The 27,197-nt window shown below is 42.0% G+C and overlaps 1 protein-coding gene across 1 annotated transcript in view; it reads left to right on the forward strand.

Annotated features, from left to right (window-relative positions):
* usp9 (ubiquitin specific peptidase 9) overlaps positions 1–25,694 on the forward strand; it is a 37,713-nt gene extending 12,019 nt beyond the window's left edge. The window contains 41 exon segments of the mRNA XM_018702662.2: positions 419–534; positions 666–917; positions 1,053–1,188; positions 1,288–1,440; positions 2,745–2,849; positions 3,024–3,230; positions 3,333–3,469; positions 6,007–6,140; positions 6,256–6,346; positions 6,975–7,088; positions 7,202–7,277; positions 7,279–7,431; positions 8,666–8,761; positions 8,917–9,128; positions 9,474–9,714; positions 9,980–10,129; positions 10,281–10,401; positions 10,512–10,642; positions 11,025–11,303; positions 11,430–11,555; positions 11,793–11,918; positions 12,183–12,349; positions 12,505–12,613; positions 12,723–12,869; positions 13,030–13,176; positions 13,285–13,492; positions 13,593–13,813; positions 14,003–14,190; positions 14,290–14,463; positions 14,554–14,695; positions 14,869–15,625; positions 17,204–17,327; positions 17,413–17,638; positions 17,816–17,945; positions 18,072–18,257; positions 18,555–18,775; positions 18,892–18,980; positions 19,077–19,233; positions 19,562–19,774; positions 22,443–22,541; positions 23,537–25,694. Coding sequence (XP_018558178.1) covers positions 419–534; positions 666–917; positions 1,053–1,188; positions 1,288–1,440; positions 2,745–2,849; positions 3,024–3,230; positions 3,333–3,469; positions 6,007–6,140; positions 6,256–6,346; positions 6,975–7,088; positions 7,202–7,277; positions 7,279–7,431; positions 8,666–8,761; positions 8,917–9,128; positions 9,474–9,714; positions 9,980–10,129; positions 10,281–10,401; positions 10,512–10,642; positions 11,025–11,303; positions 11,430–11,555; positions 11,793–11,918; positions 12,183–12,349; positions 12,505–12,613; positions 12,723–12,869; positions 13,030–13,176; positions 13,285–13,492; positions 13,593–13,813; positions 14,003–14,190; positions 14,290–14,463; positions 14,554–14,695; positions 14,869–15,625; positions 17,204–17,327; positions 17,413–17,638; positions 17,816–17,945; positions 18,072–18,257; positions 18,555–18,775; positions 18,892–18,980; positions 19,077–19,233; positions 19,562–19,774; positions 22,443–22,541; positions 23,537–23,767 — 7,092 coding nt within the window. The 3' untranslated portion in view covers positions 23,768–25,694.
* The last annotated feature ends 1,503 nt before the right edge of the window (positions 25,695–27,197 follow it).

The following is a 27,197-nucleotide window of genomic DNA, read 5'->3' on the forward strand; positions in this document are numbered from 1 at the left end:
ATACAGCGTGGGCATGGGGTCAGTATGAACAGCACTGCAGCACCACTCGCCTGTCTGCCTCTGTTGGCACGGGGCCAAAGACTACTTAGGGTTCCACTATGCAACCATTAAGTCAGATTTTGCTACTGTTTGTCTTTTTTAAGGCTGACAATCCAATCAGACATTCCTAAATATTGAACTGAGGGGCAAACTTTACAGAAGCTTTACATTATTTATTGGCTTTTTTAAAAAGCAGTGACGTTCTTAGTTAAGCAGAGCTGTTTAAAGTCTCTCCCTGCCCACCTTTAACACTGTTTCTTCCTCATGGCCAGGAATTGCATTCTCAGATGAGATGCAACTGGGGGGAAAAAAAAACTTGCAAATTTCTTTGTTTTTTTGAGTTTGTTTAATCTTTCTCTCTTTTGTTTCCTTTTGGCAGGGCTGGTTGGTGGACTTAATAAACAAATTTGGCACGTTAAACGGGTTTCAAATGTTGCACGATCGCTTCATGAGCGGCCAAGCACTGAACGTCCAGATCATCGCTGCACTTATCAAGTGAGACTGTTGTTTATTGAAAACGCACCATATTCTACATCATTTCAGTGGGCTTTCCATAGCATTCTACTGGCAGTCAGACTGGTCATGTTTCATCGTTGTCCACTGATTTTGTGTTCTCTTCGTTACAGGCCTTTTGGCCAGTGTTACGAGTTCCTCACATTGCATACGGTAAAGAAGTACTTCCTTCCAGTCATCGAGATGGTTCCCCAGTTTCTAGAGAATCTCACAGATGAGGAGCTGAAGAAAGAGGCCAAGAATGAAGCCAAAAACGACGCACTGTCCATGATAATCAAGTCTCTGAAAAATCTGGCTTCTCGTGTACCAGGACAGGAGGAGACCGTGAAGAATTTAGAGATTTTTAGATTAAAAATGATTCTTAGGTGAGACCAAAAAAAAAAAAAATCACGTCTTTATGTAAATGCTTTTAATCAGATCAAGGTTTTTATCAGGTTTATCATCACACACAGTAAATGAGTTGATGTTGACTAAACAAACTCTCAATTTTTTATTCCCAGGTTATTGCAAATTTCTTCTTTTAACGGCAAAATGAATGCACTAAATGAAGTTAACAAGGTGATCTCCAGTGTGTCCTACTACACTCATCGGCACAACCCTGAAGAGGAGGAGTGGCTGACTGCAGAGCGCATGGCGGTAAACTCGCATCAGTTTTTTACTTTTGTACCTGGCATCAAAAATTTCTTTGTCTCTAAAATACACTTGTCCTTTCTGTGTCGCCTCGTACTGCCTCAGGAGTGGATCCAGCAGAACCACATCCTGTCCATTGTGCTCAGGGACAGTTTGCACCAGCCACAGTATGTTGAGAAACTGGAGAAGATCCTTCGCTTCGTTATCAAAGAGAAAGCTCTTACAATGCAGGATCTGGACAACATCTGGGCTGCACAGGTACGCAGCAACGAACAATAGTTTTAGTATTGCTCTAATGATGAGTCGCTTGGTCTGTAGAGTGACAAATGACACAAAGCAGGCAGATGTTTGTCTTTCCAGACTTCTTCACCTAATGCTACTATTGTATTTTAATTATGTAGTGTGATTCTGCTGATATATAATATTGAGTGTGGTTTATTTTCATTTGATCAAAACAGGCAAAATTGGATAAAACCTTTAACATGTTGTCTTCTTAAGAATACAACAATGCCGCACTGCTACTTGAGTAATTGTGATCTGACATAACACAGCATGACTTGTGATAGACTACGACAAACTGGCATGCTTTTAGATTAAAACCTGACCTCGGCGTCAGCTTTTCATTCTCCCTGCCACTTAGCGGATATCACTGGAGTTTTTACTACCGACCATGCCAGAACAGGTTGTGTGTACACACAGCTGTAGATATGACTCTGGTCTCACCTACAGCAGAAACAGAGGAGATATTTCTGGCACAACTTCGTGTTTTGTGCATGGAGAAGGGAAATAGTTTGAAGAGGCCAAATTTGCATCTCAAATAATATAAAGAACCACTTGTTGTGAGAACAGTGCTTTTCATATTGTGGCCTCTCATCAGGTTCAGATGAAGCCTTCATCAGACGACCCTGATGAAGACCAAAAATGTGTTGGTCTCACTATAAAATTGTTATTTATCCTGCAAGTGTTGCTTGCTAGGGCTTTGACCACTTTACATCTAGAGGAGAGAAGTATGACATTTAAGTAAAAATATAAATTTGTTATATTTGCTTTCAAAAGGCAAAATGCATTCACCTTTGCTGTTCCTTCTGTCTGGAATGAACTTCAGAGGTATTTCAACTGAAGATAACTCTGAGTGAATTTAAAGAGATTTTAGCTCCTGGAGAGCTTGAATCTGAAATTGCAACATTTTTTTTTTTTTTTAAACCACTCCACTGGTGATGTTCTTATTTTATTTAACCATAACTGTTGTTTTGTTGATGCTGCTGTTTGGGCCAGGTCTCTCTTGAAAATTGAGGTTTTGACCCTCAGTGGGACTTCACGTGGTTAAATAAAGGAAATTGAAAAGAACATCCGATCAAAGCATATGGTACAAGTCGGAGCTTATTTTCCTGTAACTGAAACATAGCTGCAGTTGCACATTGCTAAAAAAAAAAAAAAAAAGGTTGTCTGTTAATATCCAGTTGTTCACATTACAACCGCGGTATATCCCTGCCTCTGTTGAGGCATCTGGTGGTATATTAGAAGTATTTTGTTAATGGGTTGTTGTCTCTGTAAATCTGCAGGCTGGTAAGCATGAGGCCATTGTGAAGAATGTCCATGACCTTCTGGCCAAGCTTGCATGGGACTTCTCACCTGAGCAGCTTGATCATCTTTTTGACTGTTTCAAGGTGAGCAAGAGTTGTGTTACTGAATCACAGTTTATATAGGCTTTTTGTACACACTATACTGAATCATTCTATTCAGGTCTGGTTTAATGACATTGCAGCTGCATTCTTACATAAGAGCATACTATTGTACCTGCTACCTTAACCTTCGGACTTGGTACTTTTTGTCTTGTGCAGGCAAGCTGGACCAATGCCAGCAAGAAGCAGCGTGAAAAACTGCTCGAACTTATCCGGCGCTTGGCTGAGGATGATAAGGATGGTGTGATGGCCCACAAGGTCCTCAACCTGTTGTGGAACCTGGCACACAGCGATGATGTGCCTGTAGACATCATGGACCAGGCTCTTAGTGCTCACATCAAAATATTGGATTACAGTTGCTCACAGGTACATGTTGGGCTGTTAATGAATATGTTTGAAGGTAAATGGCATGCAAAATAACAGTTATTTAAACTCCAAATACTGAGGATGTTAAATTGTCACACACAGGACAGAGACACTCAGAAAATCCAGTGGATAGATCGCTTCATAGAGGAGCTACGAACCAATGACAAATGGGTGATCCCTGCCCTGAAGCAAATCAGAGAAATCTGTAGCCTCTTTGGAGAAGCTCCTCAAAACCTTAGGTAAGGTCATGGTAGAAATCAACTTTATATTGCAGTAACACATACATGAGGATTCTGATTGCAAGTAGCCTTTATATGGTTCAGTTTTAAGGTGTTTTATTCTGAATTATTAATATTTATTTTTGCACATAATGCACAAACACCCAACAAGAACAACAAGACTCTAAACTGTTTTGACCATCTGACATTCCTGGCATTTCACTGCATTTGCACAAGAGCTGAAGCATTTCAGCTCTTATGCTTAGTGCCCACCACAGTAAGTTCTCCAGACTCTTTAGTGTCTTACCATTGCAAGACAACACCATCCTCTGCAAATTATCCCAGTGCACTAATTAACCATCAGTGCAAACCAACGGGGGCTGGGCAATACACCAAAAATTTACTACATTTTCTTACTGATATTGGGAATCTCTTACTAAACAAAATTTTCTCTGAACTTCCAGACTTTGACTGTTTGGTGTTTTCTAAAATCCTGTCCCATTTTTGTGGTCATAATGAGACATCCCCTTTAAACCAAGCATTACAGGTGGTTAGCCACAATTTTATTTAGTTAGATTGGTTTGGGGCAAGGGATTTTCTTTTGAGAACACTGAAAGGAGCTGAAAGGTGCAGTTAACTTTGTTTGTAACAAAGTAAACATTAACTAGAAGGCACTGGAGTATGTTGATAGACTGAGGTCCAATCTTAACCACTCCAAGCCTTTGCCAAAACTCAACTTACCAATAACGTCACCCAGTCAAAATGCCCACTTCTGTCCACAGCTGAGTAGCTGTTTCTCTGTCTAGTCTGGTAGCTAGCTTGTTAGTTGTTGTCGTCAGTTATCTGGACTTGTCAGGTAGCTTGGGTACTTAAACGAGAATTTTTAACCAGGGTCTACAAGCCGTGTAAGTAAAAGCTTTAATTCAACATGACCATGGAAATCTGTGAAAATACTGTAAGATTTATTTAAAATCATATTGTTCACCATCAATCGTAAATTGTTTTGATTTGAAGTAGTGTTTTTTTAATAGTCACTGTAGAAAATATGTAGTATACATGCCTGTTGTTTTTCAGAAAGAAAATCCCAATTAACATACAAACGAACTTAGTGGGGTAAGTTGAGTGCTAATTCCAGGGTTCTACCTATTTCTGTGTTACGTCAAGTCTAACTTTCTCTTTGACATGTTTATAATACATACTATATAAAATGTAAATCTCTGCCATGAATCCGCTTAAGCAATTCTCTCTTGGGTTTCATCTCAAATGACTGATTCCTCATTCAAGCCCCTGTTCAAAGTCCTGCGTACTGTGTAGTTCAGTCAAGGAAGAGACAAGACTTAGACAAGATACTTGTATTCTGACTTACAGGTAAGCATGTAGCTCTAAATTTTGGGACCGTGCGGGGAATATTAAATTATACCTTCCCTGCTCTTGCAATTAGAAACCTTGGCAGCTCATCCACTGACACTCCAGCACTTGAACTTAGGTTTAACAAATTGACAATGAAACCTAAAGAGAAACATAGATGATACTGAACATCAATAGCTGTATCAACAATCCTGTAATATAACGTATAAATAGGCTCTGTTGTCGATAATCGCTCATAATTCGCATTATTTTTACTCTTAGATTATTGTCATAGTTTTTTGTCACCAGATTTCATTATATATCAATATAATAAGAAAATGCCATGAAATGCAGTGTGGTCTTGTTTTGTTTTGTTTGTTTTTAATGCAATTTCAGGTTAGATAAAGTCAAGGTGTGGTCACTGATTTTAACAGTGTACAAGGTGTGGTTGCATCATTTCTGAAGAGCAGACATCTGTCCAATGTGCATGATATCTGTTGATGCACTTGGTGGGAGTTTCTGTGCAGTTTGTCAGTACTGAACACAAGCCATAGTTTATACACAGAATAGTCCTTTAAACTAGTTAGTTACACACCTAAATGAAAGGTCCTTTGAGATGGAGCCCCATTCTTCCTGATGCCAGCTCCTTTCAGCTCAAATCATTCAGTGCGAAATATCAGGGGTATTTCATGCCTTCGACCCACTTATTCAAATATGCATTTCGATTTTTGAAGAGTCATAATGTGACTGCAGTATTTTGATAAAGCAAATGACCCAACTCTTTTTTTCCCCCAATAAATTAATCATTGATAATTTGGAATAATTTTTGTATGTATCGGATTGCCATGTGGCTCTTGTGGTATGGTGGCCATCAAAATTGTCCTATTTGGTTTTCAAAGCCAAAAAAAAATTTTTTTGTGTGGGAAACAAGGCAGGAAATGCCCTTTATTGATATGACTTCTTCTGCTGGTTATTCTATGACATGCATATACACACACACACATACAAATACACCAAAAGCTGCTTTCTGTACGTCCCTGATAGAAACAAATGAGAAATCAGTCATGCTATGTTTTCTTAATCAGAAATTATGTTGCTAAAGGTATTTAATGTCAGCTTTCATTTGTTTTTTTTTAGTTTTTTCCTTCCTCACTTATTATCTGTTTTTGTCCCCATTATATCCACTGCTCCTCCTGCTGTTTTCTCCTCAGTCAAACCCAGAGAAGTCCTCATGTGTTTTACCGCCATGATCTGATCAACCAGCTGCAGCATAACCATGCTTTGGTGACTTTGGTGGCTGAGAACCTCTCAGCCTACATGGAGACCATGAGGCAGTTCTCCAAAGGTACTTTGTCATGGCCAGAAGTGGCACCTTGTATTAGTTGGACATGTCATTTTTATAGATACAGCAGTGGGATGAGCACTGTCTGCAGTCTGACTATTCTTGTGTGTTTTTACAGAAGAACAAGCTGAGTTTGACCCCCAGACAGTCAGGCCTGGAAGCCGCTACAGCCATGTCCAGGAAGTCCAGGAACGACTCAACTTCCTGAGGTATGACTCATCCGTCTCACACACAAATCTAATATAATCAGCAAGAGTGATATAATTTCCTAAAAGCTGAGAGTACAACTAGGAATAGGAGAAAAAAGGTACAAATTGTCATTATCAGGCTGTGAGTTAAGTGGGAAAAATCTCTTACAGTGAGTTAGCTCAGATCAGCTCAAACTGCCAGCACATTGCAACTGTATCCACCCAATCCCATTCAAAGACAAATTTGGTCAATTAAAGAAAAAAAAGAAAGAAAAACAACACAGTTGCATTTGAGCAACACTTGGAAGTTCTCGACAGCCATCATCATCTGTTTTGGTTTTTACAACCTCATTGTCAAAGTCAAGGATAATATTTATGCATTGTAATGTAGCGAGGAAAATACAACACCATGTGACTATAGGAGCTACACAGTGCATCACCAGACTTGCCACTAAGTTGCCTCAGAAAAGCACCTTGTTCAAGGACAATGGTAGATAATTAGGGAGAAGCAAGTGCTACTGCCTGACTTCACCCCACTGGCAATTATGATGCAAGTCTGGGACCAACTGTGTGACCTTCACAAGCAGGTTTCTCTAACCCTCAGGCCACCAGTGTCCACTATTGATCTTCTTTCGTGTCTTTTTGTCAGGTTCCTGCTAAAGGATGGCCAGTTGTGGCTGTGCGCCCCTCAGGCCAAGCAGATCTGGAAGTGTTTGGCTGAGAATGCAGTGTTCCTCTGTGACCGTGAGGCCTGCTTCAAATGGTACTGTTTGATTTTATCTTTTCTTGCCTTTGGCTTGAATTAATGTCATTGCCTTTGTTAATCAGCAAACATGTCTGGTCTGAATGCTGTGTTACTTCCCTGCCACCCAATAGGTACTCCAAGCTGATGGGTGATGAGCCAGACCTGGACCCAGACATCAATAAGGACTTCTTTGAGAACAATGTTCTTCCAGTTGGACCCATCTCTGCTTACGGAGAATGGCATGAAATGCTTTGAGAGGTTCTTCAAAGCTGTCAACTGCAGGGAGGGCAAGCTGGTAGCAAAGCGCAGGGCCTACATGATGGATGACCTGGAACTAATAGGCTTGGACTACCTCTGGAGGGTGAGGAAATTTGTTGCAACAGGAACATGACAGTAGATGTTTTTGTTTATTGGGGAGGGTGGCAGATTTAGAGCCTATTTTCTTTCCATTCCAATATTGAATACCTTAAAGACTCTCCATTTAGCCCCCCCGAGGACTGCTTAAATCTCTTGACCTGACAGACAGATGACCTGATTTTGAAGGTTCCTGGTTGGAAGTTGACATATGTTGACATATGTGTCACGTTGTAGGTGAACTGTCTGTTCCTGTTCAAAAAGTCATTTGTCAGGCTGTCTATACTTGTGCTCTCTGCTTTTAATAACAAAAGCTTTGATATAAGTGGTCAAAGCTTGGTGCACATGTGAGCAACAGATGCTCTTGCAGTACTAATGTTTGTCAGTACTGTACTCTGATCACTGTAGCCTGGGGGTAGGAATTGCATTATCAAAGGACGAGTTGTTCAGTGGGCAGAATGGCAGTATGACTGGCATTATTCACATTTATTGAGGACCCCCCCCCCAAAAAAAGCCAGTTTTGTTAGGTGTGACTGTAACGCTGAGGGGATTTACTAACACATTCAGTGTTTCCCACACCTTGACAATTTACCTTGAACTAATGGGCGGTGAGGTGTGTGATCATTGTGTATGCAGATGCAGTAAGAGGGGGAGAGTGTAAGCCAGGCTATTTTCTATAGCTAAAATTAACAGATGTCCCCTAAATGCTTCACATGCAGATTATTGGTAGACACTAGTTAGGTGGCTGCGCACAGAGAAGCCTCTAGTCCCCTCTCGGTTACTGCAGCGCTCAGAACTCAGACAGGTTGGTGCCCAAAACTTAATTTGAGTTTAGTTTGACAGTGAAGTAAGCCCTTCTAAAATAAGATTTACCTAAATTGAAACCAAGTGATTTTATTTTATTTATTACCTGGGTAGGCCACCCAGTGGTAAGTACTAATAGTTGTATATTGTAAACTCATACTCATAATACTCAAGTACACTTGACAATATTTGTAATTCTTTGCTCTGGTAATTTAAGTGAGCTTGTTTAGTGACTCGTCTTTTACACTTAGGAGTTATGTTTACCACCATATTGCAAGAACAAACAGCAGTCCTGTAGTAAGAGGTGTCTTGCCCCCTCATGTGTTCTGAATGGTCTGTAATGAGGCTCCTCTTTAGTGCTTTGGAACACCACAGACATCTATATATGATAGTCAGACTGCAGGCTCTGAGAATATTTATATTCTCCTCTCTTCCAGGTGGTAATTCAAGGAAGTGATGACATCGCCAGCCGAGCAATCGACCTGCTGAAAGAGATTTATACCAACCTCGGACCAAAACTACAAGTCAATCAGGTACTGGGACTGTCCTGATTCAGTTAGAGCAGAAGTGTAATGGGCTTCTGTTTGTTTTTTCTCTTCTTGAGTTCGAAAGTCTAATATTTAGAGGTCATCTCAAATAATTTGGTGTAATAACAAAGAGCACCTCTTTATTGGTTTCTCCCTTTTAGGTTGAAATTCATGAGGATTTCATCCAGTCATGTTTTGACCGTCTGAAGGCATCCTATGACACCCTGTGTGTGTTGGATGGAGACAAAGACAGCATCAACTGTGCCCGTCAGGAGGCCATCCGGATGGTGCGAGTTCTCACTGTGCTCAAAGAGTACATCAATGAGTGTGACAGTGACTACCATGAGGAGAGGACTATACTGCCTATGTCCAGGTACAGTCACAATGAAGCAGTGCTATGTTTATCATCAGTATATCACTACACATTAATTGGCTGTGGCTTTGACATTAAAATAGTCTCCATGTGCTTCAGTACCATGAGTTTCAGTATAAATAAACTTATTCAACATGAATGCCAACCCAGCCACAGCATTAAGCATTTTTACACATATCATAAATGTGTATTACCTACTTGCAATCTAGTAAGTTGTTCCCCAACATAACTGAAGACCCCTGTTTTAGTGTGTGTATGCTCCAGAACAAGACTGTTTGAGTCTGTTTTTGCCTTATTCACATTTATTACCATGACTGAAATCTTTTTATTCCATTTCTCTTACAGAGCTTTCCGTGGGAAGCACATCACATTGATCGTACGTTTCCCCAACCAAGGCCGTCAGGTAGATGACCTGGATATCTGGTCACATACTAATGACACAATTGGCTCAGTTCGGCGTGGCATCCTTACCAGGATCAAAGCTAATGCTGCACATACCAAGATAGAGCTCTTTATTGGTGGAGAGGTTGTTGATCCAGCTGACGACAGGAAGCTGATTGGGCAGCTCAATTTGAAGGACAAAACGGTGAGAACATGCTCTTCTGTAGCACTTAAAAAAGAAATGTTCTATTGAAGACAGGTGCTGTGGTTTTATATAAATGTAATAAGTGCTTTTATATCTATTGTTCCTTAATAATGCATTAAAATAATATGACTTTAGCCATTGTGTCCACATCAAAGGGAAGATTTTGAAGTGAAAATGTACTGCGTGTATGTGTCTTTGAATTCAAGTGTAGAGTGGTTATGTGGAGAAACCTTTACACAACCTTGCTGTCATGTTTTTTGTATAGCTGATCACAGCCAAGCTGACCCAGGTGAGTGCCAACATGCCCTCAAGCCCAGACAGCTCCTCTGACTCATCCACTGGCTCTCCTGGTAACCATGGCAACCACTATAGTGATGGGCCCAACCCTGAGGTGGAGAGCTGTCTTCCTGGTGTGGTGAGTTTTTAAAGCACAAATGTTCTATTAGCTGTATATACACGCACACACACACACACAACTCCAAAACTACAATCTCTTCTAACACTGAATTTACCACACAGAGATGTATCACTGTGTATACTATATCACCCTCTGCCATATTTTACAGATTATGTCACTGCATCTGCGCTACATCTCCTTCCTGTGGCAAGTGGCTGACCTGGGCTGCAACCTCAACATGCCTCTGCTTAGAGATGGAGCTCGAGTTCTCATGAAACTCATGCCCCCAGGTATACACGCACCTGCACTCACAATATTTTTTTTCAACCAGTTCACTTGGGGGGAAAACATACACCTACGCAGGCAGTGGTAGCTCAGTACCATGTTGTTGTATCCTCAGATAACACTACAGTGGAGAATCTGAGAGCTGTTTGTCTGGACCACGCCAAGCTCGGTGAGAACAGCCTCAGTCCTTCCCTGGACTCGCGCTTCTTCGGCCCTTCACCCTCACAAGTGCTCTACCTCATTGAGGTGAGTGGTGGTGTACCTTTGCATCACAAGCTGTGGTAATTATGTACTATGAAAACCACATTTTTGTGTTCTTAGCCTGAGTGGTCTAAGATACCATAGTGTATCACTGTGTGTTAATTGGTGTGTGAGCAGCTGTGCTACAACCCCAGTGGCAATCATAAAATAGTACATAAATATCTTGTCAGCCCCACAAAGCGTGATTACTGTGTTAGCTGGATGACTACATAAATGGAATCCATTTTCCACGTTTCAGTTTCTGTTTACACTCTCTAAGGACACCCAGATAACCCAGTAATCCTGCTGTGCAAGACAAGGCCCATTGTTCCTAACCCATGTCTGTTCATCTGTAAGATGCTTCACACTCTTCTTGCCCATGTTCTAGGTTGTGTATGCTTTGCTAATGCCAGCCAGTGCCACCCTGGGCGAGGACGCCAGTGACTTCCAGTACAACTTCTTGAAGAGTGGCGGGCTGCCCCTGGTGCTGAGCATGCTCACCAGGAATAACTTCCTCCCATCGGCAGATATGGAGACTCGGCGTGGGGCATATCTCAATGCGCTGAAAATTGCCAAGCTCCTCCTGACTGCTGTGGGTTTTGGACATGTGAAGGCTGTGGCTGAGGCCTGCCAGCCCAACGCAGAGGGAAATATTCCCGTCTCTCCGGTTAGGCCACACACAGAGCTTGCACAGACCTGTATAACTAGTTCCTCAATAGTTGACTGCCATATTTCTACTGACATGTCTTTATCTTTGTTCACTCTGCCATCACCTGCCCTGCATTGTCTACAGATTAACCAGGCCACTCATGACCAGGCGCTGGTTCTCCAGAGTGCCCTGCAAAACATCCCTAACCCTGCCTCAGAATGCATGCTGCGCAACGTAGCCATCCGCCTGGCCCAGCAGATTTCTGATGAGGTAACAAAAAATTTAAGGGGATGGATGAATGAATTTTAATGAATTGAGAAGCTGGTGATAAAGGTAGATACCCACTCTTGAAAATTTGATATTTAAAGTAATATCTTATAAGAGGATCATAAGAAATATAAGTTCAAACAAAAACTGGGCGAGTGGATATAAATTTGTTTTTGTGGAGTGGTGCAATTTGTAATAATAGTTTATATGGGACTATTTTTTCACCAGAATTTCTTCCAGGCATCAAAGTACATCCCAGACATTTGTGTGATCCGAGCGGTACAGAAAATAGTGTGGGCATCAGGCTGTGGTACTGTGCAACTTGTCTTCAGTTCCAATGAAGAAATCAGCAAGATATATGAGAAGGTACATGTTCAGTTGCATTTTGATATCAACCTTTGATATTAACCTTTGAAAGTACTTTCAAAAACAGCTTAAGTGTAATCAATTGAATAGGAAGCAGGAGCACATTAGAGTGATGGTTGTGCAACACAGACTTTCACAATGGAATAAAGTCTCTTCTGCATCAGTCCATCATAGATCTACAGACTTGTATAACTATGAGCAAAAGGTCCTAAGTTGAGCACAGTATTTTTTCATTATCTCTTTCACCTTTCTTTTTCTTGTTAGACCAATGCAGCCAAGGAGCCAGATGGGGAAGATGAGCAGGTGTGCTGTGAGGCCCTAGAAGTGATGACACTGTGTTTTGCCCTCATGCCCACGGCTCTGGACACACTCAGTAAGGAGAAGGCTTGGCAAACCTTCATCATAGACTTGCTGCTACACTGCCATAGCAAGTAAGTAAACCAGTATAGTTTCTATCCAACTGCTGAAGCACAAATTAACTGACTGAAACATCCTGAAACAAACTGACTGAACCATCCATATCATCTGTAGCCTTTTATAGTTTTTGACTGAATGCAATGATACTGATGCTGTTTGTCTTTGACAGATCTGTTCGTCAGATGGCCCAAGAGCAGTTTTTCCTAATGGCAACTAGGTGCTGTATGGGCCATCGACCCCTCCTTTTCTTTATCACCCTTCTCTTCACTGTGCTAGGGGTGAGTGGCTTTATGCCTTGTGTTCTTAATGCATTACCATAGTGTCAGACATTTTATCAGTTAACTGCTTACAGGATCCTAATTTCAAATTGTCCGTGTCTATGTCTAGAGTACAGCCAAGGAGCGAGCCAAACATGCTGGGGACTATTTCACTTTGCTCAGACATCTGCTGAACTATGCCTATAACAGCAACATCAACCTGCCAAATGCTGAGGTGCTGCTCAACAATGAGATCGACTGGCTAAAACGGATAAGGGTAAAACTGCCTATTAACCATATGTTCATGATCAGTTTTTAGTAACTCAAATATTTAGTCCATCGTGTTGTGATACACCTACTGAAAAATATAATTTGAGTTTATCATTTCGATTGATTGTGTTGCAGAGTTAATGGTGTATAATGTTTGCATTTCACAGGATGAAGTTAAGAGGACGGGGGAGACTGGTGTGGAGGAGACCATCCTGGAGGGCCACCTTGGGGTTACCAAAGAACTTCTAGCCTTCCAGACACCAGAGAAGAAATATTACATCGGCTGTGAGAAGGGAGGAGCGAACCTCATAAAGGTACAATAAACAGACCATACCTGATAGAGGCAATTTAACAAGAAAAAAATCTCTTTTCCTCTTTTATGACATGACTAAGAAGCAACCTCCCTTTTTCTTCTTGATCAGGAGCTGATTGACGACTTCATCTTCCCAGCATCTAATGTTTACCTTCAGTACATGAAGAGTGGGGAGTTCCCCACAGAGCAGGCCATCCCAGTGTGCAGCACCCCTGCATCCATCAACGCTGGCTTTGAGCTCCTGGTGGCGCTGGCTGTCGGCTGTGTTCGCAACCTCAAACAGATAGTCGACACTCTGACTGACATGTACTACTTAGGTAAGGAGACGCCAGCGTGGCAGTTTTACAGATGGATTCCACCGACAATTTGTAAATTACAGTATCCATGAACGTGTTTTTCCTTCCCTCTCTTTTCCAGGTTGTGAAACGTTGACAGAGTGGGAGTACTTGCCTCCAGTGGGGCCACGGCCCAACAAAGGCTTTGTAGGTCTGAAGAACGCCGGGGCCACCTGCTACATGAACTCTGTCATTCAGCAGCTGTACATGATCCCTCCTATCCGCAATGGCATCCTGGCCATCGAGGGCACGGGCACTGATGTGGATGATGACATGTCAGGGGATGAGAAACAGGAGAATGAGGTATTGTGAGGGTTTGCATTGCCATAAAGCTTGAAGATGTTTATCCTTATCTCAGCATTTAGTGATTGACAAAATGATGAATTTTAAGTCCCTTTCCCCAGTTGAGGTTGCACCAGGACATAAAGTAGTAGTTGTGGACTCAGGGAGATGTGGTTATTGATGTTTCATCTGTGTGTTTTGTCTTCACAGAGTAATGTGGATCCTCGTGATGAGGTGTTCAGCTACCATCATCAGTTTGATGATAAGCCCTCCAGTAAGTCAGAGGACAGGAAAGAGTACAACATTGGGGTACTGCGTCACCTACAGGTCATCTTTGGCCATCTGGCTGCATCCAGACTGCAGTACTATGTCCCTAGGGGATTCTGGAAACAGTTCAGGTATTTCAAAGACTCACAGTCATCTTGATTGGCACTGGTTTTTGCCTATTTTGCACTCGATTGTGTCTAATAGTCTTCTCTCTATTCCATCCTTTTTAGGTTATGGGGTGAGCCAGTGAACTTGCGAGAACAGCACGACGCTTTGGAGTTTTTCAACTCTTTGGTGGACAGTCTGGATGAAGCTCTGAAAGCCCTGGGCCACCCTGCCATGCTGAGCAAGGTGCTGGGAGGATCCTTTGCTGACCAGAAGATCTGTCAGGGATGTCCCCACAGGTGAGTGCAGTCCTTTGCCTTCTGCTTAGTTACTGAAAATAGTCTCAGAAATAAAGAAGGCCTTACCTAATAATTTATTTGTGTTGTCAGGTATGAGTGTGAGGAGTCATTTACAACACTCAATGTAGACATCAGAAACCACCAGAACCTGTTGGACTCCATGGAGCAGTATGTTAAAGGAGATCTGCTGGAGGGAGCCAATGCCTACCACTGTGAGAAGTGTAATAAGAAGGTGAGAATGGAGCACTGATCCAGTGGACAGCACAGTGTGCCATGGGAAAATAGAGGAAGCATTAATGGCTGCCCCATGGTTTACTGAAATGATTTGTTTTCTCTTCCTCATTATCTTCTATAAAAAATTTAAAGGGCCAGAGAGGTAATCTAGTATTTACTCTCCTTGTTCAGGTGGACACAGTGAAGCGCCTGCTGATTAAGAAGCTGCCACCGGTCCTGGCCATCCAGCTGAAACGCTTTGACTATGACTGGGAGAGGGAGTGTGCCATCAAGTTTAATGACTACTTTGAGTTCCCCAGGGAGCTGGACATGGAGCCGTATACAGTAGCTGGTGTGGCCAAACTAGAGGGCGATGACGTCAACCCGGAGAACCAGGTGATCCAACAGAACGAGCCCTCTGAACCCACACCACCGGGTAGCTCCAAGTATCGTCTGGTGGGAGTGCTGGTCCACTCAGGCCAGGCTAGTGGAGGACACTACTACTCCTACATAATCCAGAGGAATGGGGGCGATGGCGAGAAGAACCGCTGGTACAAGTTTGATGATGGTGATGTGACTGAGTGCAAGATGGACGATGAGGAGGAGATGAAGAACCAGTGCTTTGGAGGGGAGTACATGGGCGAGGTGTTCGATCATATGATGAAAAGGATGTCGTACCGGAGGCAGAAGCGCTGGTGGAATGCCTACATCCTTTTCTATGAGCGAATGGACTCACTGGACAAGGACAGCGAGCTTGTCAAATACATCTCGGAGCTGACGATCTCCTCCACCAAGCCGCATCAGGTCAAGATGCCTGGTGTCATCGAGTGCAGCGTCCGCAAGCAGAACGTCCAATTCATGCACAACCGAATGCAATACAGCCTGGAATATTTCCAGTTCATTAAGAAACTTCTGACCTGTAACAGTGTCTATTTAAACCCTCCTCCAGGTATGCATCATTTCTGTGTGTACTGCTATGGATTTTTAAATGCAAAACTATTTCAAAGGATTTTATTTACTCCTACATTTTAAAAGATTAAAAAAAAAACAACCAAAAAAAAGTGAGTCTGTGCAGGTTAGCTATTTAATCTCAAGTCAAACATTGGGGTGGTAGAAGCACTGCATAAATATTGCAATACTGTACTGTTTTGTTTTGGTTTTTTTTAACTTTGCTGTTTTTACTTATTTAACCAGGTAAGGCTCATTGAAGGGAGACCAGGCATAGATGGCAGCTCAGTTAGTTTGCAGATAAAAAACATGAAACGGGCATCATACAAAGAAATATTTGTAGAGAGCTAAAATAAGATAATAACATAATAGAGACTTTGACAACATGAAAATGCATTACAGATTAGCATTACACCTGATTAACAATGGTTAACTCCTCCAGTTATGACTCTGCATATGCAGAGGGCTGCTTTGTTATAAATTCCTTATTATTTCTCTACGGTGGATTTCAAAGCTTAAGCTATAGCAGCTGCTGCTACAATTTTATCACTATCTGACTTGCTTGTCTAAGAAAACAACATTTCAAAGTGATGCTAATATACACCATCACCGTGGAAAGAACTGGTAGTCAGTAGCATAAATATGGGCTGCCGAGAACAGCAGTGCCTCTGCACTGGACATTAAAAAGCACTGATGCATTATTAATGCAGCCAGAGTCCAATAATGCCCGACAGGAAAGTACACGTTTAAGAGCTGTGATCGCCATAGAAACACACACAACCAAATGATACAGATAATCAAGAATACAGAGTCTGTTTGCTGCTACTGTTTACACAGCCAATGGCAGCAGTCTCATGATTTTTTTTCCCGTCTTTCTTTGAATAAATCTATCTTTTGAGTTTGGGATGACCCACCTGCTGACCGTTTGTATGTATGATTCAGTATATTGTTGACCTGCATCACTCAGACCAGTTGACACATTGTTTTGTAGCTTGCTTTGAGCCCTAAAGTCTGTTGTCTCACATTCTGAGCTGGATGAAAAAACAGGAATTTTCTGGCGTTCAGTATCTTTTACATCAGTATTTACAAAATGATGCGTGTAAGTACAGTCTGTTAATAGTAGGACAGTCACATTTTTCTTTGTGTGACTCTGTATTCTGGCACACTGGACTTTTTTTTTTAGCTCCAGTTTGAGGATGTTTACATCCTTCTAGAAGTTGTAAGGGATTTTATTTGTAGCCTATAAAATGGGTGACAAAATTGCATCGGACAAAGAAAATTAGAATTAACAGCCTTAAAGCTGGAAGTCTGCTCTATACTTCATTGGGGTAATTTTCTTTCAAATCCAATGTGCTGGAGTCCAGGGCCAAAACAAAGGAAATGCCCTACTACTTGCAGACTGCAATGTACTTTTATGAATGTTGTTGTGTACTCTGAGTCCTTGATCTCTGGCTGTAGATTTATAGACTGTTGTCAGCTTATGTTATTGTACTAAAAAAAAAAACAATGCAAATGACCTGGAAGATTTTCACGTTAATCATTGTTCTTACTTTTTTTTTTTTTTTTTTTTTTAAATCAGGACAAGACCATCTTCTGCCAGAGGCAGAAGAGATTGCTATGATAAGTGCTCAGCTGGCTGCTAGGTTCCTCTTCAGCACAGGTTTTCACACCAAGAAAGTAGTACGGGGTCCTGCCAGTGACTGGTAAGCCTCGTCTGCCTCTGTGTTTTTAGGGCTGTCTCTCTGTTTCGTCCTGCTCTATAAATATTCTCCTCGTCCTCCCCTCTAGGTATGACGCCCTCTGCATCCTGCTGAGACACAGTAAGAATGTACGCTATTGGTTTGCACACAACGTTCTGTTTGCTTACCCTAACCGGTTCTCCGAGTACCTGCTTGAGTGCCCGAGCGCTGAGGTCCGTGGTGCATTTGCCAAGCTCATCGTCTTTATCGCTCACTTCTCCCTGCAAGACGGCCCCTGCCCCTCCCCCACCGCCTCGCCTGGACCCTCTGCTCAGGTTGGTGCCAGACTCGAGCTGAGCCGCGTGGAAAATGGCTTTTATTAGGACTCTCTGGAAGATACTTTTAAGTTTCTGGGAAGGCTGTTTGTATCAGATTATCACAGAGAGGTTTCTCATGCTGTACTTTTGATTGATGTAACTCAGCTCAGCTTTTCCCCCATGTTTGTATGTCAGGGCTGTGATAACCTCAGTCTAAGTGACCACCTGTTGAGAGCTGTACTCAACCTGCTCAGAAGAGAGGTTTCTGAACACGGCCGTCACCTGCAGCAGTACTTCAACCTCTTTGTCATGTACGCCAATCTGGGTAAGCAGCACCAGGGTCACTCACCTGTCATGTGCATCTGTTCCTCTGTGAATTATATAATCAAGGCTTATGCAAAATATAATAATTAAAATTCTGCTTTCTTCTCACTACTCTTACTCCACACAGGCTTGGCAGAAAAGACCCAGCTGCTCAAGCTGAATGTCCCTGCCACGTTCATGTTGGTTGCTCTGGACGAGGGTCCCGGACCTCCCATTAAGTACCAGTACGCTGAGCTGGGCAAGCTCTACACTGTGGTCTCCCAGCTGGTCCGCTGCTGTGATGTCTCCTCACGCATGCAGTCCTCCATCAATGGTGAGTGTATTTGAGTCTTGAACCACACAAAATGTGATATGAACTCCACTATTGTGAGGCACTAATAACTTGTGACACAGCCTGGAGTAGTGGTGCAGAGAGTTGGAGCCCAATGACGATGTACATCCTTGCTCAGGATCTAGTGACTGACAAACCAGCCACTCTGAGCCTCTGTGTTGTGTTTGCAGAACTCGGAGCTGAGGGCCTTCAGAGAAAAAGAATTAAGGCACTGCACGAAGAAAACATATTTGTACTTGTTAGAGTGTTGCTAAGTTTCTGTTCCTCTGCCTTATCCAGGTAATCCTCCTCTTCCTAACCCGTATGGGGACACCAACCTGACAGCCCCAGTGATGCCTGTTCAGCAGCTGGTGGCAGAGATCCTGTTTGTGAGGACCAGCTACGTGAAGAAGATCATTGAAGACTGCAGCAACTCTGAGGAGACAGTGAAGCTGCTTCGCTTCAGCTGCTGGGAGAACCCCCAGTTCTCCTCCACTGTGCTCAGTGAACTGCTCTGGCAGGTAAATACCAAACTGCTTCTTTTGACAAACAGGACATCAGTGTTTCTGTCAGTGGCTCAGTTCAATTTATCCACACAGAGTCTGTGTTCACTTACACACGTGTTATTTGTCTGCAGGTGGCGTACTCCTACACCTATGAGCTGAGGCCTTACCTGGACTTGCTGCTACAGATCCTGCTCATCGAGGACTCGTGGCAGACGCACAGGTGAGAGTGATTGCTCAGTGTGTACATTATGGGTGCTGCATTGCTTTAAAATGAGATCATAATTTAAAGTTCTCCTTTCTCTGTTGGGTTGTGCAGGATCCACAATGTGCTGAAGGGAATTCCAGACGACAGAGATGGACTTTTTGACACCATCCAGCGCTCTAAGAACCACTACCAGAAACGGGCCTATCAATGCATCAAGTGCATGGTGGCCCTGTTCAGCAACTGCTCTGTGGCTTATCAGATCCTACAGGTACAGTGCTCACAAACAAACTAACTGTATCCTAGATGCAGTTCTCCTGTTTTGACACCTAGTTAATTTTCCTTAGTGATGAGTATTTATCTTCTGCAATGAAGTCTATTTCATCACTACATGCTTGTCCACCAATTTTGGCCTTTCACATGGGTACAGACTGAACCAAACAGTAGCTAACAGGTGTTCAAGTGTCAGTGAATAAGAACCAGTGCTCTACTAGCTCTTCTCCTGTCCAAGCACAGCAGTAAAACAGTTTAAAAAAAAAAAAAAAAAGGACGCTGCCAACTGCATCTGCTAAATCAGCATGTTCTTCGTGTGCATACAGAGTAACGGCGACCTGAAACGAAAGTGGACGTGGGCGGTAGAGTGGTTAGGGGACGAGCTGGAGAGGAGGCCGTACACAGGGAACCCCCAGTACACCTACAACAACTGGTCCCCTCCGGTTCAGAGCAACGAGACCTCCAACGGATATTTCCTGGAACGCTCGCACAGTGCACGTATGACCCTGGCCAAGGCCTGTGAACTCTGTCCTGAAGAGGTAATGGCATTGACATTGTACCCTTTGCACACATGCACACACCTTTTCTTCTTATTTCACATTAACTTTATCTTTCAGTGTTAGGGATTGTGCTTAGAGAGTCTTAGTGTACCATATCTAAAGTTAAGGGACACTTTTTGTATAATCTCTATAAACGTGTACATGACATCATGTGATGTACAGTGAAAAACTTTTCTGATGAAGTCAAGCATCAGTATGGTGGGGGTCTTTCTGTTATATGCAAATAAAATGAAGCAGGCCACGTGAGTATTGAAAGTGACACCACAGGAAAATGTGTCCCAGGCTGTTATTGGAACATGTTTACTATGGTGTACAGTGGTGAAAGTAACAGAAACATCCCACAGAAATACTGTATGACTGAGCCACGTGAGCTTTAACAACCTGAACCTGATGTTTATCACATCAGTACAACAACCCACTGAATAACATGGCCAGTGTGTACCTGGGTTGTATAGGTGTAATAACGCTAAGGGGATGAATAGAATGCTACCACAAAATTTTGATCATTAATTTCTTGTTATTCTGTTTCATATATTTGTAAATGGAATGTTTCTTTTTTTCTTTTTTTGAGCTGTTGCTTTTTTTCTGACATTTGATATGACATTTAATAGACTTAATGATTGATTGGTTCATTAACTTAGTGTTTCCAACGAGCCATTAATTGTAAATGAAGTCCGCCCTAAGCTACAGCTATGACATGTTTACTATGCTGTGTATGTTTTGTATTGACTCATGGCTGCAGTTCACAATGCATACAAATTTCTTCAGTATCAAGTTACTTGTATTTCTATGTTGACAAATCCAGTCAAATGACACACTTCTCCTGTAATATTCCATACACAGCTCAAGTGTACTCAGGGAAGCCCAGGGAAGGTCAGTATTCCAGGCACCACGACATAAAGGAAGGAAATGAAACAAAATTTGATTAAAGAATCAGCAGAGAAGCCACGAACAGTTGACCAGTGTTTAGGCCTCCTACACAGCTGACATTTGTTTAGTTAGAATTGCATAATTTTGAGTTTCCTGTAGTTTGAACAGTCATCAGTGGCAGAGGCTAGGAACATTGTGTCATGTTGAGTCCTGGTAGTTTTATCCACTTTGTTAACTTTGCTCCATTTTATTTTAGGACACAATTTGGATACAAATAAATATAAAAAGTCAGGGAGGAAGTTAGAGTAAGGTTGTGTTTCTACAAACTTTTTAAAAGATTTATAGATAGTAACTTAATTAGCACTTAGAGTTGTTAGCAGTTTAATTTCTATTAAATTACCCCTTGAAATGAATATTATTGTTTTTCTATGTTGGCATGCTAACTTCTCAAATTATGAACATGTTCAAGCTGTTACTAAAACATTTTGTGATGTAGATAAATAACAAAGTAAAAAAAAAAAAAAAAAAACATAATTCATTCTGTTGTCCACTATGTAAAAGAAAAGATAGACTGGCTGCTGGTGAGATGTGAGATGCTGTACAGTGTAACTAGCATCAGAAATCATGTAATGCAGCTGCACACAGTGAACAGATCTTTGTTCTCCTGCTGTCCTGTTGCCCAGTCTCACTTATTCGCCAAAGCAACAACACTGACAAAGCTAGTCTTCCATCCCAGTCTAGTGCTTTTTTTTTGCCAGTTTTTTGCTTCCTCCCCAACTCAAACTGGTGCTGCCAGCCACCTGCATCTAATTGAAAACTCCTAGCCTCAGCTATACTTCAGTATTTATTTGTAGTTACAGTATTAAAACCATGAGTGCTGTGCTTTTCATCAAGCAAGAATTTGTTCATTCCTCTGGAACCAATATATGGTGTCTTTATAGGCTTTTGTAACACACAATTAATGATATAAATTAAGCACTAAGCACAAATTTAAAAATTCAACATACTCATCTGTTAGTTGGAAAAATTAAGGCACAGTCAGTGTCAGCGATTTTTTTTATTAGCATCAAATCATTAATAGTCAAAAACAAACCTGCACTCAGTAAGAATTCATAGGTCACTAATTAAATCTGTAAAATTAAATTGCAAAATAATGAATAACAGCTAGAATTTAAACAACATAAGGGTGATCTTTGTGATGGCGTCTTCATGAGCGTCACATAGTGCAAATTTGTTAATAGCCTAAAGAAGTTACTTTTCTATTTCTGACTAAAATCATGTATTTTTTTGTATAAGTACATGTTAAACATATACAGTGTACTTAACCTTCACATAGATATATGATCTAACAGTTGTAATAGTATACAGGTTATTCAGTATTTTATTTATTTTGACCAAGCAAGAAAACTAGTTATCCCTTGACGACAAACTGAAAAAACCTTGGCAGTAGAAAGGGTTAATGTGTTAGATCTATTTCTAAAGAATAACCAGCAGCTCTCGTGCTGAGAGAGGGTGCTCTCAGGTGTAGAATCCACCCACACACATAATCAAATCTCATTTAAGCCTCATTTACTTGATAACATTAACACAGTTGGAAGTTTGACTTTCCCACGCAACAATTTCACACTGAAATGCTGAAGCTTAAAATCATATCCACGGCTTTGTTCAAATAAATAAGCAATTCCTACTTTTCATACATTTTATATTGTTTAAAAACAATTCAGACTTTCTTTGAATGTTGAAATTAACTTGTGCTCATTTTTCTCACATCTGTTAGGAGCCAGATGAACAGGAAGCACCTGATGATCAAGACTCCTCCCCACCTGAGGACACCTCTTTGTACCCACATTCTCCTGGAACCACCCAGTTTCAGCAGGTAGACCCTCCTCATGTCTTGCTGACGTTTAAAGGACACTGGTTTCTCTCACACTGCTAACATCCTATTTACTATTTGTGTCTCACCCTAAAAAGCAGAGCAGATATTCCCGTAGCCAGTCTCCGCTAGCCACGAATAATGCCAGTAACCATGGCAACAAGTAATTTTTCCTTCAGCGTCCTGAAGTGTTATTTCGTGCCTCAATGCTCATACGACCGGTTATACTTTTCTACTTTTGTCATGACAAATTAACCACCTGTGTTCCAATTTATTTACATTTTAAAAAAATGTATAAATCTAAAAACAAACCCTACCTGAACAGATCGTTTCCAGATCTTCTAAAACTTCCTCTTTCAGCTTTGAGAAGTGCAGCTACACGTGACATTATCTGATCTGAGCATATGACAGGATGTGACTGTAGAGAAATAATCTCCTTTAACCAGTGTTTATGAGGCCGCGGCCTCTGCTTGGTTAACTGCGAGTTTAAAGGCCTTAAGACCACCTAGAATATGGCTGTTAAAGGATTAGGATCATTAATGGATGAGATTGGACATATTCTAGATTAGATTGTCTACAAATCCTGTTGAAAGACCAGAGCAAACGATGCTTTAGTCCATCTCTCAGGACATTTTGATGTCATCGACCGGTCTGTGGCTCTCAGCCCCAACAAGATACCCAAAAAAGGTTCAATAATGCATTTGTCTGGGTGCAACTTCCAGCTGTGTATTTAGGATGGTGTATGTGCAATCATGTCAAAATCAAACTATTATTATTCACCAATGCCACATAATCTAAAGTATATACAAAACACAAAATATCAGGTTTTCCTACACAGACGATTGTTGTTAGCGCAGTTTATTACACACCTGAAACGTTGCTGTGGCTTCTCAGACAAAGACATTACTTTTAAATAAAGTAAAGCGTTTAATATTTCTAATTGAATAATGTAGTTGTTTCAAGCCACTGATTCTTGTCCACTCTCTTCTCCTGAACAGAACAACCACCCCCACGGGCAGCCGTACACCGGGCCCGCTGCCCAGCACATGAACAACCCCCAGCGTCCCGGTCCTGCCTCTGCTCCGACTCCTGGCCCCACCCAGACCCCGACCCCAGGCCCTGGTCCCACTCCCGGCCCAGGCCCGCGAGCACAAGAGAACTGGGAGAGCACCGAGGAGGTCACCCCCGCCCCGACCTCTACCCCGGCACCTGCCCCGCCTAAGGAGTAACGTCCCCTCCCCCCTCTGCTGTGCCTCGAGCCTCCATCGTCCCGCTCTCCTTCCTCTCATCCTTTGGTCAACAGAGCTCCTCATCGGGCCTCTCTCTCTTTCTCTCTCTCTGGCCCCAGGGCAGGGCAGAGCCGGGCCTCCCACCCCCTCTCCAGGCCGCTTCTCTCTCCCGTCAGCCTGAGGGAGGCGCTCTTCCCTGGCCTGGGGCTGCCTGACCGTGTGACAGGGGCCTGCTGGCGGCTGCAGAGGCGAGGGAGTGGACAAGAGTTCTAATAAAGAAAAACAAATTTACCCAGAGCTGACGATGCTGATGCGCTTGTCTACACGACGAAAAGGTGTACATAGTATGTTAATGTTTCTGACTGTTCAGGTCCCCCAGTAGCATAACTCTGTGTGGTTTGCTGTTGGGAGATGTTGCAGATATTATGAAAAACAAAAATGGATATTATAAATAAGAAAAATGCCCAAAAAAAAAAGAAACTGTAAGAAGACAACAACTCCTCTTTGTTTTATCACCCATGCTCAGCAGTAAAGTTTGTTCTACCATCGGACGGTTACTGGTCATTCAACTGTAGAAGGACGCATTGTTATTATCATAATTAATATTATTATTCTTAAGCTCCTCGGCAACCTTATGACCCATGCCAAATCAACTCACGAGCTGTGGTTGGTTTTAGTGTGACATATGGAATGGTTGGGTGGACTTTTACGGTGTTTGGTTGATGTGAAAAAGCAGTGATGCAACATTGTTCTGAAACTCATTGCCTTTCTTTTCTTTTTCTTTCTTTTTTTTTTTTTCTTTTCGTTTGTTCTGGTAATTAATTCAATCCTTTTTGAAGCTCTAGTTAATATGCTGTAACATTTAGCATGGCTTCTCACCAGAATAGTGTAGCCCAAGGGAAGACTTGTGATCATAACAACCTAAAGCTGTTCTTAATCCACATCTCCAGAGGGGTGTTGTTACCCATAGGTTTTTTTTTTTTGTTTTGTTTTTGTTTTTGTTTTGTTTTTCTACTCATCTACCCTATCTACAATGAGGGCGATATTTTGAACCAATGTATGAATAAGTGGCTTTTCAATTGCTCATCATAATCCTACAACTTTACATTTGGCAGCCAGTTTTGGTGGGATAGACAGCTTAGCTTTCATCTATAGGAATTCTGAAAAATGAAACACATATGCAACAGAATTGCTGCACTGGGCTATCTGGTGTATAATAGACTGTGTGGTTTGCTTCTGTCTCTTCAATAGACCCCTAGTTGTAGACAGACTTGTTGCCCATCGGCTTCCTTTCTGCCACAGAGCTGGTGGGGTTTGGCGTCTGGCTGCAGTTCAGGACGAACCAACCGATCCCGAGCGGCAGCGAGACCACCCCCCCCCCCGGTCATCTCGCTCCGTGGAGAAAAGGTTCCACAGCAGGGTTGTACCGTAAGAATAGCAGCTGGTTAGTCATGTTGCAACTTGAGCTAACTTGTAATTCTGTAGGAGTAAAAGGTAAACATCAGTAAATACTGTATTTAATTGGTAACTTGAATGCGTGTATTTTTTGAATTTTTCTTTTCTTTTTTTTTTTTTCTTTTTTGTCTAAAACATACCAAATACTCCTGCAAATGAAAATATTCTGCCCACCGTATTATATTTAAATATTTTGCTCTTATTTTATAGAATTTATTTTGTTGTATTTCACTAAAAATAGAATTTGATTTAAGAGGAACATTTTTGTCCTTGTGTTATTTTTAAAGAAGATATTGACTGTACAGAGTTCTGCGCCCTGTTTTTTGCCGACTTTTGTTTTGGCCATGGTGTGACGTTGAATTCTGGGGCTACAGTCGCGATGTGGACTTTCACTTTGTGAGGTTTTTTGTGCACAGAAATATAACAAAAAAAAAGCATTGCGCCCTTAGCAAATAAAGAACATGGAATCTTGCCTGTGTCTCATTTTTACTTGTTGGTTATCCAGAAACCAGCCAGGTCTAATACACAAGCAGCAACTGTTACTGCTGTTATTGATTCATTTTGCTTTTAAATGAGAGAGAAAAACAAATGTGAGCAGATTCCAGGAAGATAATTAGGGAGAGATCTCTGTGACAAAATGGTCATGTGACTCGTGTGAGATCCCTCTTAAAGGGGTATTCCTCTGATTTTGCACGTCAAATTCAGTTTACTCGTCTTGCTCTACTCAGGCTTTGAAAACAGTTGTACAATAAGTTTATTAGGAACACCTAAATAAAACTGATAAACAGTCCTGCAATAAATTCTGTCTTCATCAAGGTTGCAGTCAGCTTGTGTTTAGGACTGTACAGTGATCAGCCACAACATTAAAACCACTGACAGGTGATAGCACTGATCATCTCGTTAGTGGAAGAAGGTGGGCTGGTCTGATGAGTCATGTTTTCTAGGTGATGTGGACAGCCAGGTGCAGGATACACTATGGGAGGAAGACGAGCCAGCAGAGGCAGAGAGGCGTTCTGGTTGAGCGTTCTGCTGGGAAACCTTGGCTCCTGACGTTCACGTGGATGTTACTTTGACACGTACCATCTCACCAACACTGCTGCAGACTGCACGCACCCCTTCACGGCAGTGGACCCTCAGCAGGATAATGGCCCCTGCCAACGTGTTGACCCGGCCTCCAAATTCCCTGATTGAGCATCTGTTGGGCGTGCTAGAAAAACAAATCCAATCCATGGAGGCTCCAGGACCTGATGCTGACGTCTTGGTGCCTGATACCACTGGACACCCCCTGAGGTCTGTGGAGTCCAGGTCTCGACAGGTCAGAGCCGATTTGGGACCTGCACAGTATAAGGTTAGTGGGGTGGACAAAATAACAGAAACACCTGTTAAAGTAGAACCACTGCATCTACAGTCTATGAATGCACATGAAGGCTTTTTTTTTCCCCCAATTGTCCTGATACATGAGCTCCCTCTAGTGTCCAGTTCAGTCCACTTCTGCCTCCTCCTGCAGTAAATTCTATCGTCATGAGGTTTATATTGTGTGGATTCGACCTCATCTGCCATTATGTCACCACATCATTTAACTGTCTGTCTTATACACACTCACTGAGTGCCTTATTAGGAAACTTGTTCACCTGCTTGTTCATACAATTATCCAATCAGCCAATCACCTGCCACGTCTCATTATCGCGTGTGCTGTGAGTTAGTTCAACGAATTTGGAGCAGAGTGAGACATCACAGGGACTGAGTTAGTTTGATTAACTTGGAGCAGGGTGATATGGGGTTCCATTTGTGCCAAAAATATGTCTTTGTGCTATGTCTATGTATATGTATATGCACATGGGCGGAAAATAACATTGAACAATGCACCTCTTTTTATTGCTGCACTTTCTATCAAATGTCATATGCCTTAATGACTATAATGCAAAATATAAAATACTTCATAAGCCATATAGAAGATGATCAAATCTATATCTTT

Source organism: Lates calcarifer, linkage group LG1 (genome assembly GCF_001640805.2).
Source record: "Lates calcarifer isolate ASB-BC8 linkage group LG1, TLL_Latcal_v3, whole genome shotgun sequence".
In the NCBI taxonomy this organism is placed as follows: Eukaryota; Metazoa; Chordata; class Actinopteri; family Centropomidae; genus Lates; species Lates calcarifer.